Below are 12844 nucleotides of genomic sequence, written 5' to 3' on the forward strand. Positions count from 1 at the left end.
CCTCGGCCATAAGTTGTCAGTATAGCGGTTCCCGGCAGCCTCTGCCTTCCCCAACTATCCAACATAGCGATGCCTACCGTGACCTCCACGGTAGGGTTTTACTCAAGCTAGGCCATCCTGGCCTTCGCTCATAGATATGCCTGGGTTCCAAGTTCTTCCGCGAACATTCCCACCAGGTCTTTCGATTTAGAGTAGCCCAAGGTGCTCTAGAGAGGTGCGCGTCCACTGAGGCCTAGCTGCTTCAGTGGATTTGCCCGACAATTCCTTCGGGAATTAACGTTACGACGCCGCTCGTAACGTTGTTTAGCATGCCCACAACATTCATAAGTTCGAAGTGATCCCAACAAAGCCAACCAACCCAAGTAAGGGGAATCAAAAGAGCCAGACAAATAGAAACGGCAATATTGATGTAAACGAAACACCAGATCCCCTGCTGAATCAGGGTAGCCCGCTCCTATGAACAGACGCTAATCGCTACTGAAGTTGTGGAATCTAGTGCTTGACCCACCTCCACTTTCCAGGTTGAGCCCCTGATAGCTTTTGCCATGAGCATGGGAAAGGTATTTGCAGGCAGAAGATGTATGTTCATATGGGAAGTCCCCTTACTACTGGAAACCAGTGTGCGCTTGCCAAGCTGGCGATGGCGGTCACGGACGACAAGACTATTGTCGTTGGGCTGTCCCTTGTGGCCTACATTGTTAGGCTTTCCATTGCCCGTGGCATGCCCCCACTTATCTGGCTAGCGGAAACGTCGCACGATCTCAAGTGGGTTGCGGTACAGAATCTGGGCATAGTGCAGCTCAGAGAGTCACCATCGAGTGTACATGCTGGTCGTGACGGAAACAAAGCCATGCCTACAAAGTTCTTATTGGTGATGATCGAGGTAGCCACGTGGGAGAGTTAGATGAGGAGATAGAAAGTGCTCAAAACGGATCGACACTGCAAGATATGATCAGATAAGGACGACAGAATCGGACGTTCTGACCTAATTGCGCACCGTAATTGAAAGATGTAAGATGCTCCCCTAAGTATCATATACGAACCAATCCTGTTGTGCAGAATTGATAATAAACATTCGAGCTAGTCTGGATTTAGATTGGATGATTGTTACGTCTTTGGCAAGTGGAATAGCATGACCAACTTCGGATATCATCCGGCAGTGGTTGCTCAAAAGCGGCCATTTTAAATGGGCCTTTGTAGGTCAGCAGCGCCAATTCAGTGAAAACCCTTCGGTCTCATTTCGGTTCAAGCTCGGTCCACGGGCTGGTTAGGTGTAGAAGACTGACCCTTCTACCTGCTCCACAACTCGGATGCCATGAAAGTCCCGTAGGTGCTTGCGGGCTCGGCTTAGGTTGGTTGTTACCGAGTTCGGCTTTTTTGCGGAGTCGCAGTGCTTGCAGTACCAAATTTCGTGGTATGAGTTATCTCGAGCCTTCTCTCCTCTCTCTTCGTCAGGGTCACGCGCCTCGTTCCAAGTCCTTTTGTTTGTACGGCCCTTAACTTTAGCGCGCTTGCCGGCCCGATCAGAGGGAGACCGATCCAATGTGCGCTTCAAGGGAACAGGTGAGTCAGGTGAAGCAGGTGCCAAGAGTTTATCAGAAGGCTCTGATAGCAAGGGCGCGGGCGAAGCTGATGACATAATTGTAGTTAGCAAGTTTTCAACTGCGCTGAAGGCATTTGGTTTGCGAAATTTCTTGGTTAAGTACTTAGGATATTTGAGACGCATCAGCGATATATGAAACCATATGAAACCGACTGAAACATATGAAACTCGGAGTGTTACAGTTTCATATGAACCCGGGTCCAGGGGCTGTTTCAGTTTCATATGAAACTGTATGAAACTACACGCGTGGCTATCCAGCACTTTGAAGGGCTTCAGCGTAGTGTACACGAGCTAGCTTAGATTTGCAAATTGCAGTCTTGCGCTTAACCTCGAACCACCCGCTTGCGGCCCGTCAGGCTTTCTATCCATATTCCATATTCCATATGGAAGGTTTTTCGTATGGATTACGGTACCTTGGTCCATATGGAACTTATTCCATATGTATGGAAATACAAGAAATGACGTCATACCCACCTCAGCATGTCTCCGTACGCGGGGCGGAGCCAACCAAATTGTCAAATACACGTACCCTACACAGAAACACCATCGAGGTGGCTTCACGCTTCCTGCGTGTTCGTCACAGTATTATGAATTAAATGTGATTGATGTGTTTTGAGGAACGGCCCGGCTTTTGTGCAGGCGTTGATTATGCCGCAGCTGTCTGGGACACCAGAGCCGCCTGACTTTGCCCAGTGTCAATGTATTGCGACGCTACTTTGGGGCTGCCAGGGAAAAATGCTCCGCCCGAATCCGATGTATTTCCATACGTATGGATAGAAAGCCTGCGTCCCGTGACAGGAAAAATCTTTGACAGTGTACGTTATCTCTCCAAGGTAGTTCGGGTGGCAGCCCTGACGTGCCTATCGTCGCATCTTTCCGGTCAAGACGTGGGCGCCCACGGCCTTGCGTGTTTTGCCAATTATGGCAATCTCGACAATGTTGTTTCATCTTCTTCTCGTGTCTTAAAACATACGGACACCTTCGGCATTTGAGTCCGTCTGTCTGTAGCGGCGATAAGTGGGGGATTGGATTCGTGTTAGGAGGCGGAAATTGAAATTCAAAGAGGTCAGCTTGATTGCGGCGGATATTAGGCAGATGTGCAACAGCCTCTGTAATCGCTCGCCTCGTCGTGCATGGTAGATCATGGTGTTTCGATAAGAGATGAGTGGATACCTCCTCTGACACGCACGCAAACTCGCATTTCTGGCATACTACGACCCGATACCTCTCAAGATAAACGAATGGATCCATATTTACGATGCGTATGCGTATGTTTAAGTGTGTCTTGGCCGGTCAAACAAACGACTGGCCCCTTTACGCGGTAGCGCGTCACTGGCAATTCAAGACGCGCTGTGTAAGATGATTGGTCCTGGAGGTATCCACCTAAATTGAACTCTACCCTTGCTGTAAAATGAACTCGATCCCTGGTATTTTGGGGAGAATAAAAGAACTCTACTCAAGTTCCTTTAGCATTGGTTTAGTAGTAGGGTTGAACCTGTTCTCAGATGACGTTTTTGACTAGATATTTCAGGGTATCAGCTGCCGAATTTTGCTCCTTACAGCACCCCTAGTTCGGCATCCTAAACCCCGCACTGGAATCGGCCACTAAAAGCTCCTCCCCCAACTTCTGAATGTGCCCAATTTTACGTTAAGGGATTTTCGGGTGATGCGCCGGATCCGGTGATCTGCCGGATTTACACGCAAATGCATTCCTGATGTAAACTAACAACAACTCCACAATCTCATTACTAAATTATCCAAAAAGTTGACATCTAACGAAAATATACCAGAAAATGCTGTAATTCTAATTAACAGCTATGAAGCCTTCATGATCGCTTGCAATTTCGCTGTGGCCACCCGGGGTTCCAAAATGCGACCATTATTCCTTGCTCAACTTCAACAACCATATAACGTCATGTCGGAAGGAACGTGTATATTGGACTGGTCCTTTGTGTCTATTCTATGATATTATTTAGCTTGTTTTGTGCCTGCGACGCTACAGGCGCCTATACTATAAGCGGAGAGGCGACGATTGTTTCGTCTTGAACGGTCCTACACTTCTCGGAGGTGTCAGAAGCCACCCGTCATTTGCGCATCATTTCCTGTACCATATCCTGATTATGGATTTATAGTTCTTATTATGTCTACTAATATGTCTTCCATTTCTAATACTTATCTTCCGTTATCCGCCGCATTCTCTCCGATTTCGCCTCCACTCGCCTCCTCCTCTCAACAGCAAGAACTTTTTGCATTCGCAACGTCTTTTTGTCTTCTAACACTATGTATTTCATTCTACAGCGCCTGTTTATTGACTTGGTCGTCCATCACCGCTTTTCTTCAAACGGAGTTGAGCGGCCTACGCAGAGCTGCACCAGTGTGCCAAAGCTGATCTCTTTGGGCAGAGAGATGATCTTTCCGAAAATTTCAGCGCTTTCTGCTCTGATTGCCGAGACTAAATATCTTATAGTGCCTTCGAGTCGCATCTCAGAGCAGTTTGACTTTAATTGGGAGGCTTTTAGGGGCACACCTACCCATTTCTGCCCTCTCTCCTCAGGTGATTTCCACCCACTCCCAACGTTTCTAGAGAGAAGGAAACTTCAAAAGCGCTGCTAAATGAGTTCAGAAATCTTATTTAAGAATGCTAATAAGGCGTTGGTTGTTGCTATCCACCGTATGGATTGATTTGCATATGAGATGAAACGGCAGAACAGGGGAAAAGGCCCAAGAGCCGCAACCGATTTTGGAAATGAGGAAACCCTGCAGTTACAATATGGTGCTTGTCATATCACTATAGGAAGTTGATATTAACATAAAGACTTGAAATTTCTAATGGGAAGGAGAAAACCGCGACTTTTTCGACCTCTTGAGGTGACAATAGGTCAGCCAACAAGGCACCACCCGTCTTTAAGCCTATGCTCTGCCCGCTCCATTTATGATGTCAAAGATCGGTCTGATTGCTTCTGTAGGTTGAATTATATGAGCCAGTTACCTTAGACCCGAGCTGGTTTGTCTTCGCATGTGAGGAATGGGGCGGGGAGGTCATGTCCTAACAGAGTAAGGCAGGATTTTAACCCAGGATTGCCTACCGTCTTGCGATGCGATAGGCAACTTGTCTTGCTCTTTGAGTTTAAGGATAAAAGCCCCTTTGAATCCATCGATGACGCCCGGGAGAAAGCCTTTTTCATCCGTGTTATATGTGTTGCCAAGGGGCGATGTCGTATTCCTCGAATTTTTTGCAGATCCTTCACCATCAGCAACGAAACTGAGAGACTGTGACCAAAACTACCAGATTAAGATATGCGCTATGCCTAGATGCATCATCTGATCTCTTTCCCTCCATGTCAAACTCATTAAACTAGCCGCAACCAAGGTTCTTGCCATGGCGTTTGATGAACCTCTCCGACCAGCCCCTTCTGACCTCCATTTTCGCTATATTCTGGACGGAATTATGGGCCATAGTCAGGGTCAGTGGAATGGCACGTGACGAAAACTTATGCCTATAAGCAATAAGTTCTCGTTCTTGTTATTTTGACAGCTGTGATTTATACAAAGAGATAGCATCACGTCTTGACCACTCTTTGCTTTGATGTCGACATCGCAATGTAGCTCCGTCGCAATTACAGCGCAATGCTCTCTTAGCATAATTAATCGGCTCTGATAACTTCAGAAAATCTAGCGGCTCGTCAATGGTAGCTATGGTTGTTGAGTTATTCGACGTTGAAGTTGAGTGAATGAAGCGGTGTAAATCCGGCAGATCACCGGATCCGGCGCATCACCCGAAAATCCCTTAAGAAATCAAACTCCAAAACTTTGCTCTAAACATCTCACAAACCCGCCGCCAGATCAACCTTTCGTTCCTCAAGGGCTCCTTTGAAAAATCGCTTCCGATTTTGTCACCTGTTAAAAGCCCTTTCGTTCCTCAAGGCTGACACATGCCAACAGTCCTGCCAGAAAGCTGCGAGGTCGATGCGACGGAATTTCTACCGCCAAGTCCCCACGAGTACTCGTTTCGGTCCTTTTCTGGCTGATATATGACTGGGTGGTGACGCTGGGGGTGGGCGACGAGTCTCCGACGCGGTTGTGCAAGTGGCTCCAACGCCACAAATCGTACGACAAATGAAACTTGAGTGTCGCGTTTATAAAAACGAGCGCTTCAGATTTGAACCGTCAGTCCTTCCCTTCATTCCTCAAAACTGTCCGGTACCTCACCATGCACGAGAGAAGGACAGCTGGCAGGAGAGTGGGCCAGCGCAGAGTAGCTGCTGTTGAATGCGAGCGTGCTTATGGTTGTAACCCCAGGCCGCTCCGTAAGGGATGGTAATTGTGAGATTGGTTGTAGCTTTCCACCGTTGCCCCACTTGTGCCCCAGGCTCAATTGTACCCCCCATTCCCAACTGCTGGACTGCCGAGGCCAATAATGGAATCACACGGTGGACTCCGGGGGGACCCTTCGTGGCTTGAGCTCAATCCGGTTTCATCTGGACGGTTCTGGATATAATGGAGTGCAGTTCATGTTGGATACGCCTTGACAGGGATTGCGATGATTGGTGGCGGCGTATTTCCCTGCCAAGCCGCCGCGGTAGTGTGTTCCTGAGCAATGTGGTTGGCCACACGACACGTGCCCATAGCCGCAGTGTCACACAAACAACCAGTCCCACGCTCCATACCACGCTCGGTCAGGTCCTCACGGAACACAGACGCTATAATGCGTGGTGTTTGGACCTACGTCGAGATCAAGGCTCACACACGCCGTCTCAGGCGCCGCCAGCAGCTTCGTTTCCAAGAACTGCACCACAAAAGCAGGTCTTTCCCTTGCAAGGGCTCCGAACTACCGTACCTCTGACTCGTACTCTTCAGGATAATTCCCATAGATCTGTATGATGCCAATTATGTTACCTGTGGAGCTAATTATCTCACGTACGTTGTTCCACGGTGAACTATGATAGTGGTGGCGGACCTTCTCTGGCCCTGACGGTTCCAATCGGCATCGTCGCTTTATGGTCGATCACGAGCGCATACGTTCCAATCACCGTTGGGTCTCTCGGTCCCTGCAATGGTATCTTTCTTAAGTGGCGTCCGATGCTCAATAGTCCCAGTTGAATGGCTGGCTGCGCCTCAGCTCAGAACGAAGCTATTCCCTTTGGGCTTTCCGCGCAAGTATTTCGCCTGTTGTGCATGGAGACGGCCCGAATAAGACCAAGGGAGTATCGGTCGATGATACGGATGCGGAGTGCTAGTCTGGTTCAATAATTCCATCGACCTGAGGGCAGTGGAAGTGTCCAGGTATAAAGATGAGGAATGTCGCTGTAAAGTCAGTTAAGTTTCGACAGAATTTCAACCAGATACCGCGCACTATACCCCGGCCACGCTCGCCACCGTGAAGTTCAAATGCACTTCGTTACCTTATACGTTATGGCTCTAGCCTCTCCAGTCCTAAGCAAGGCTGGAGATGGCGATTGGGCAGGACCTTATGATAAAGCAATCGCCGCCCTGCCGCGATTGTCACAGCAAGACAAGATCAATATGGTTACCGGTTATAGTCGGGATGAGAGCTGCACCGGGTTGACACGGGTAGTTCCTTCTATTGGGTACCCGGCTCTCTGTCTCCAGGATGGCCCTCTCGCGTGAGTGATGCCGACGAATATAACTGTTCAAAGTATCTGATACATCCTAGCGTCAAATTCTTATTAAAGAATGCGACAGTCTTTCCGGCTGGGATCCAGGCGGCCAGCACATGGGATACGTCGCTGATCTATTCGAGAGGGTTTGCTCTCGGCACCGAGTCAAAAGCGGCCGGCGTCCATGTCCTCCTCGGGCCAGCGGGTGGTCCTCTTGGGAAGATTCCAGCCGGAGGTCGGAATTGGGAAGGATTCTCCCCTGATCCTTACCTAACAGGCATCGCAATGGCAAACACCATTAACGGTATGCAAGCAGCTGGGGTTCAAGCTTGCGCAAAACATGTCATTGGCAATGAACAAGAGAAAAATCGGCACACAATCAGCTCGAACATCGACGATCGGACAAATCATGAGCTCTATCTCTGGCCTTTTGCTGACGCCATTAAAGCTAACGTGGCCTCAATCATGTGTTCGTACAACTTGGTCAATCGCACTCATGCTTGTGAAAATAAGCTGCTGCTGCAGGGCCTGCTAAAGGACGAGCTTGACTTTCAAGGATATATTGTGAGCGACTGGGGTGCGCAGCACTCTACAGCCGAGAGCGCCAATGCCGGGTTAGATATGGCCTTCCCTTTCCCAACTTATGACCCAGTATACTGGGGCGGCAATCTCACAGATGCAATATCTAGGTTTGTCTTCTATTCCGAAGCTAAGCGAGATGAACGGATATTGACTAGGATATAGCAACAATGTCTCTCAAAGCCGTCTTGATGACATGGTCACACGTATCTTGGCCGGATGGTATTTAGTGGGCCAAGACAGTGGCTACCCTCCTTCGAACGTCTCTGTGCCGAATGACCACAAGATGTTGGCAAGGAAAATAGCGCGAGACGGCATCGTTCTTCTGAAGAATGATAACAACACACTACCTCTGAAGAAATCCGACAGGTTGGCGATAATCGGGGCAAATACCACCGCGGACACAGTGTATCAAGGTGGCGGCTCGGGAGCTGCGGAAGCTCCACAACTCGTGACTCCACTTGATGCAATAATGAAAGCAGGCACGGTTGTTGCGAACTCGACTAGCAATGACCCAAGCAACGGCGCTATGGCGGCAAACGCAGCAGCGACGGCGGTGGTATTTCTCAGCTCTTATTCAGCCGAAGAGTTTGATGGAGGCGACCGATCTAATTTAAACCCTGATAGGAGCGGCAACGAACTTGTGGAAGCGGTCAACAACACTGGAAAGCCTACGATCGTCGTGATCCATAGCGTTGGGCCACTAATTCTCGAACCCATCCTGGCACTTCGTAACGTGGTTGCCATTATTTGGGCCGGCCTTCTAGGACAGGAGTCCGGAAATGCGCTAGTCGACGTACTCTATGGGGATTCAACGCCGTCTGGAAAGCTCCCTTACACGATTGCGATGAAGGAGGCCGACTACGGGACTGCCATCACCAACGAAGCCAGTGACGATTTTCGGGAGGGACTCTATATTGATTACAGACACTTTGACAAAGAAGGCCTGGAGCCAAGATATGCGTTCGGGTATGGTCTTTGTAAGTGCTCGCAGTAGTTGCTTGGCAAGCTCTTATTGTCACGCAAGGTCCTGGATCTTGGGCTAACTTCTCGAAGCATACACCACATTCGACTATGCCGACCTTACTGCGTTTCTGGTAGAGGAACCCGCTACGAATACGCTTGCTCCTGGCGGCAACACGAGCCTTTACGACACCATCGCTAATGTGTCTGTGACGATCAAGAATACCGGCAAACGTGTCGGTGCCGAAGTAGCTCAACTCTACGTCGGCTTCCCTCCTTCGGTGCCAGATACGCCGGCCAAGCAGCTTCGCGGCTTCAGGAAGATCAGCCTCCAACCCGGCGAGCATGGGACAGTTACGTTTGAACTGAGGAGGAAGGACCTGAGCTACTGGAATGTAACATCCCAGGAATGGGTCATGCCCAGTGGAGTGTTCAATATCTCTATTGGTGCAAGCTCGCGCGACATAAGGTTAACAAATACCATATCGACTAACCGTCTGATAAACGCGAACTCCACTATTCAGGCCGAGGCACACACCTCCAACAACGGAACGCAAACCGAGCGAACCTTGGATGCGGATGGGGGTATTAATGTGGGCTGGATTCATAGCGGGAACTGGCTTGGCTATGGCAATGTCGAATTCGGCAGCAACGGCGCCACAAATTTTACCGCGCGAGTCTCATCCGGGGCAGCGAGTGGTATTGAGGGCCAAGTCCGAATCACGCTAGACAGTCCGACAGCAACGCCCATTGGCAACTTCTCCGTCTCAAACACCGGCGGTTGGCAGAGTTGGAAGACCGTCTCGACCAACATTAGCCCTGCGACTGGAATGCATACAGTCTATTTAACCTTTGTGAGCGACCAGGACGCTGACTTCGTCAATGTCGATTGGCTCAGCTTTTCCAATTGACCAGCTTGGCAGAAGGCAGTGTGAGATCCGACGATTCCTTCTCGGCCCTCACTTCACTGGAACCGCTAGTACGCACTGAACAATGTAGGAATGGGGGTGGGTGGGCTTTCCGTGGACGAATAGTCGGTCTGAGAGCTCCTCGTATTAATTACTGTCAGACAATTGGCTCCACAGGGATCACAGTGGGCATTGTGTTAATTGATGAGAATTATGTTTCTTTCTATCTAATGGCTGACACTATATCAGCTTCTTATGACAGTCGGGAGCGGCACTTGAGGCCAATTGAGCTGCTACCGGATTCGACGCATAATGGCTCCAACGTGCTCAACATGTGCAACTAGCCAGCGCTGCCCCCCATGCGCCGACGAACCGTACTACTACTACTGTACAAAGGGTCCGGAGTATGATACTATAACAGCACAGTATAAAACCGGAATCACGACGGACCCAGTTTCCTTTCTCAAAGGAGTTCCTGAGTTGTGGCTGCTTTAACCTGAGCAGTCCCTGAGTCTCACTGAGTTACCTGAGCGCCCCTGAGCCAACCTGAGCCAACCTGAGCCAACCTGAGCAACTCCCGGAGTTTCCCTGAGCTACTTGCTATTGGTGATACTGTATCATCATGCTCCCTTTTGACCCAAGAACGATTACGCGGACTCTACGCGGCCATCATGCACACGCCTCTTGTGACCCGCTTCATGTGAGATAAGAATCAGGAGAACAACCAATTAATTACTTGGAAATCATTCTATTACATGAGATTTATGACGATCCTCGGTGTCTCCGATAGCTGCCTAGACTCAATCTCCAGACGAAACGCTGAATTGGAGTCATACGAGTCCCCTGATCGTTATGATGGATACTCGTGGAATCATGAGGCTCCGTAAGCCCTCTCCTTACCTGAAGCTCTAAGTCTTTTCTCTGATTCATGCCACATTTAGTGGAGTATGATCATCAACCTAGCTCTGTGCAAAAAATATTGGACGCTTATGATTCCCTCCTTCTTTGCGTCTGGTTGGGATACTCTATCGTGAGCAGGACTCATAGAGGTTTGCTTGGGGTTGGCCACACAGCCAGATAGTCGACTACGATCAATTTGGTCATGCAAACATAGATTCTATATAGAGAATTCAAAGGCGGTTGAATTTCTCGTAATACTCTAATAATCACGTACATCTACACTAAGGTGTGTTCTGAGAGGAATTGTGGTGCATGGGCCGGCGGGTTTTGAAGGAAACCGTGATGGGGAGAACGCGACAATGATAAATGACGCTACAAACTATTCTCAATTCTCACTTATGTCATCTCGGCATTTATTTCGTTGTGCTCGTCGAGTAGGGTGATGCTGTTTGATACCTACACCAACGATATGCCTTCGTTGTGCAAAAGGCATAACTACGGCAAATCGCAAATATTACTTACAAAATGTTGTCTGTGGGTGCGAATTCAGGTTACACCCAAGTGGTGGAGTGTGTGGCCACAAATGACTTGTCAAATGTTTAGTTGATTGGTCCCTCGACGAGCTGGAACTGGCTCAACGTAGCGCCCCTGTAAAAGCGCCAGAAATGACCATTTTCTGATGCGTCATGGACGTGACGTAGGGTGTTTTGCCGATTTAGATTAGTTATGGGCCGATTTGGCATTCAAGAATGATAAATAAATGCCATAAAAGGCTTCTGATCACTGGTTGATCGGCTGTTGGCTGTAGAGTTGGTCCTGTTGCTTTCCCGAAGTGGGTCTCCCTTACCCCTGCAGGAGCCAAAAATAGCTTACCTTAAGTGTGGGAAGTTTTGGACGTCCACACAACATATAGTACACGGGAAATGGCTGATATGAAGTTTATTTGAAGCGTCACCGCCCTCTTATCTTCGCTTTTTGAGACAGCTTCCTAGGAATACTTGCGCATTTTCCATGCTTTTATGCCTCTATGGTCTGGAAAGCCGTCGGTTTTTGTATGAGTTTTATTCACATCGATAAAGCATTTTATCTTGCGACTCAGGCGGGCATGCAGGTTAGTAAACCAGCAATATCGCTCGAGGAAGACAAAAAAATATGGAGTGTGCTTTACTATCCATACAACGAAAGCAGAGAGATGCCCACCATAAAACTAGCTCGGGAGGCTTAGACGGGGATGTCGAACATTGAAGAATACTCATGCAAGGCAAGATCCATGAATGAAGGCTACGTACGCAGACCGGGCCGTCTGATTTGAACTAAGCATGGCTTGAGGCACAGCTGACAAAAGTAGAGGGACGTGCGTTCTCCTCTACCCCTACTACCAATTCTAGACTGGTTCTGTGTCCATCAACGAGATGAAGTTTTGGAGCGACATGCTTACTACGTGTTGACCGTACAGACTGCCTTATTGTGCAGTGAACAGAGCTCCTGCAATAGGCATGGGACTTAGCAGTTATGCTGATGAGCTTCACAAGCTACAAAAACACAGTTAAGGCCGACACCCCGAAGTATCCGTGCTCATGTGTTTCAACGTGTCGTTGATGGGGAAACAGGACCAGCGAAGATGTCCGTGATGAACTCTACCCAAAATGTACGTCTGCGACGGGAGGAGGCGGAGGCACAACGGTGCTTCGGCAAAAGAGTTACTGCGGAGAGCTGCGTGATTCTCAGTATTTAAAGGGGCTGGAACCCCTCGATACTCTTGGGGAACTTTGACAACTAAAAATCTGACTGTTCCTGCACACTTTCTGCCGACGTTAGAGCCGAGTTACTACGCTCCTATTTAAGCCCTCTCTAACCATCATGGCTGCGCGAAGCGTACGAGTACGTCCTTTACCTGATCGACTAGAGGCTTTGGATGATGTGATATCAATATCATCCGATTGCGATTCTGATGACTCGCTTCCTTCCATCTCTGCGATTGTGGCATCTATGTCTATCCCCCGACTAGTTCGTACGGAGAGCATCAGCGAGCACTCGCAAGTCATGCTTAGGGGTATGGTAAAGGCTAGCTGTAGTGCGAGAGGACGACAACTTTGACTGAGAATAATAGAAGCGAGCCTGCGGGGAGAACACTCGGGCCGCTGGTACAACTACGTCATATCTTGGCACATACTGATAAGCTAATCAATCAGTATCAGTAACATGGGTAATCAATCAATCAGTATCAGTATGGGCCTTATCAATCAGTACTGCTTGTTGAGAAGTCTGCGTGA

At 48.9% G+C, this 12844-nt stretch overlaps 5 protein-coding genes across 5 annotated transcripts; 3 read left to right on the top strand and 2 right to left on the bottom strand.

Moving 5' to 3' along the window:
- Positions 1–577: 577 nt before the first annotated feature.
- On the top strand, positions 578–904 carry VFPPC_12299 (hypothetical protein; the record flags this gene model as incomplete). Its single annotated transcript, XM_022428821.1, has 1 exon — positions 578–904. The coding sequence occupies one exon, from the start codon at positions 578–580 to the stop codon at positions 902–904; it is 327 nt and encodes a 108-aa protein (XP_022283870.1).
- Positions 905–1267: 363 nt separating this feature from the next.
- On the bottom strand, positions 1268–1639 carry VFPPC_12300 (hypothetical protein; the record flags this gene model as incomplete). The annotated part of the gene is made up of 1 exon (XM_018290226.1): positions 1268–1639. One exon carries the CDS (start codon positions 1637–1639, stop codon positions 1268–1270), a length of 372 nt encoding a protein of 123 aa, XP_018135661.1.
- Positions 1640–5522: 3883 nt separating this feature from the next.
- Positions 5523–5991, bottom strand: VFPPC_12303 (hypothetical protein; the record flags this gene model as incomplete). Its single annotated transcript, XM_018290227.1, has 2 exons — positions 5523–5754; positions 5813–5991. The coding sequence occupies 2 exons, from the start codon at positions 5989–5991 to the stop codon at positions 5523–5525; spliced, it is 411 nt and encodes a 136-aa protein (XP_018135662.1).
- Positions 5992–7015: 1024 nt separating this feature from the next.
- Positions 7016–9674, top strand: VFPPC_12304 (beta-glucosidase; the record flags this gene model as incomplete). The annotated part of the gene is made up of 4 exons (XM_018290228.1): positions 7016–7227; positions 7278–7910; positions 7966–8780; positions 8857–9674. 4 exons carry the CDS (start codon positions 7016–7018, stop codon positions 9672–9674), a joined length of 2478 nt encoding a protein of 825 aa, XP_018135664.1.
- A 752-nt stretch (positions 9675–10426) lies between these two features.
- VFPPC_17216 (hypothetical protein) lies at positions 10427–10752 on the top strand (the record flags this gene model as incomplete). The annotated part of the gene is made up of 2 exons (XM_018294956.1): positions 10427–10549; positions 10618–10752. 2 exons carry the CDS (start codon positions 10427–10429, stop codon positions 10750–10752), a joined length of 258 nt encoding a protein of 85 aa, XP_018135665.1.
- Positions 10753–12844: the final 2092 nt, after the last annotated feature.

This window comes from Pochonia chlamydosporia, assembly GCF_001653235.2.
Source record: "Pochonia chlamydosporia 170 chromosome Unknown PCv3seq00023, whole genome shotgun sequence".
In the NCBI taxonomy this organism is placed as follows: domain Eukaryota; kingdom Fungi; phylum Ascomycota; class Sordariomycetes; order Hypocreales; family Clavicipitaceae; genus Pochonia; species Pochonia chlamydosporia.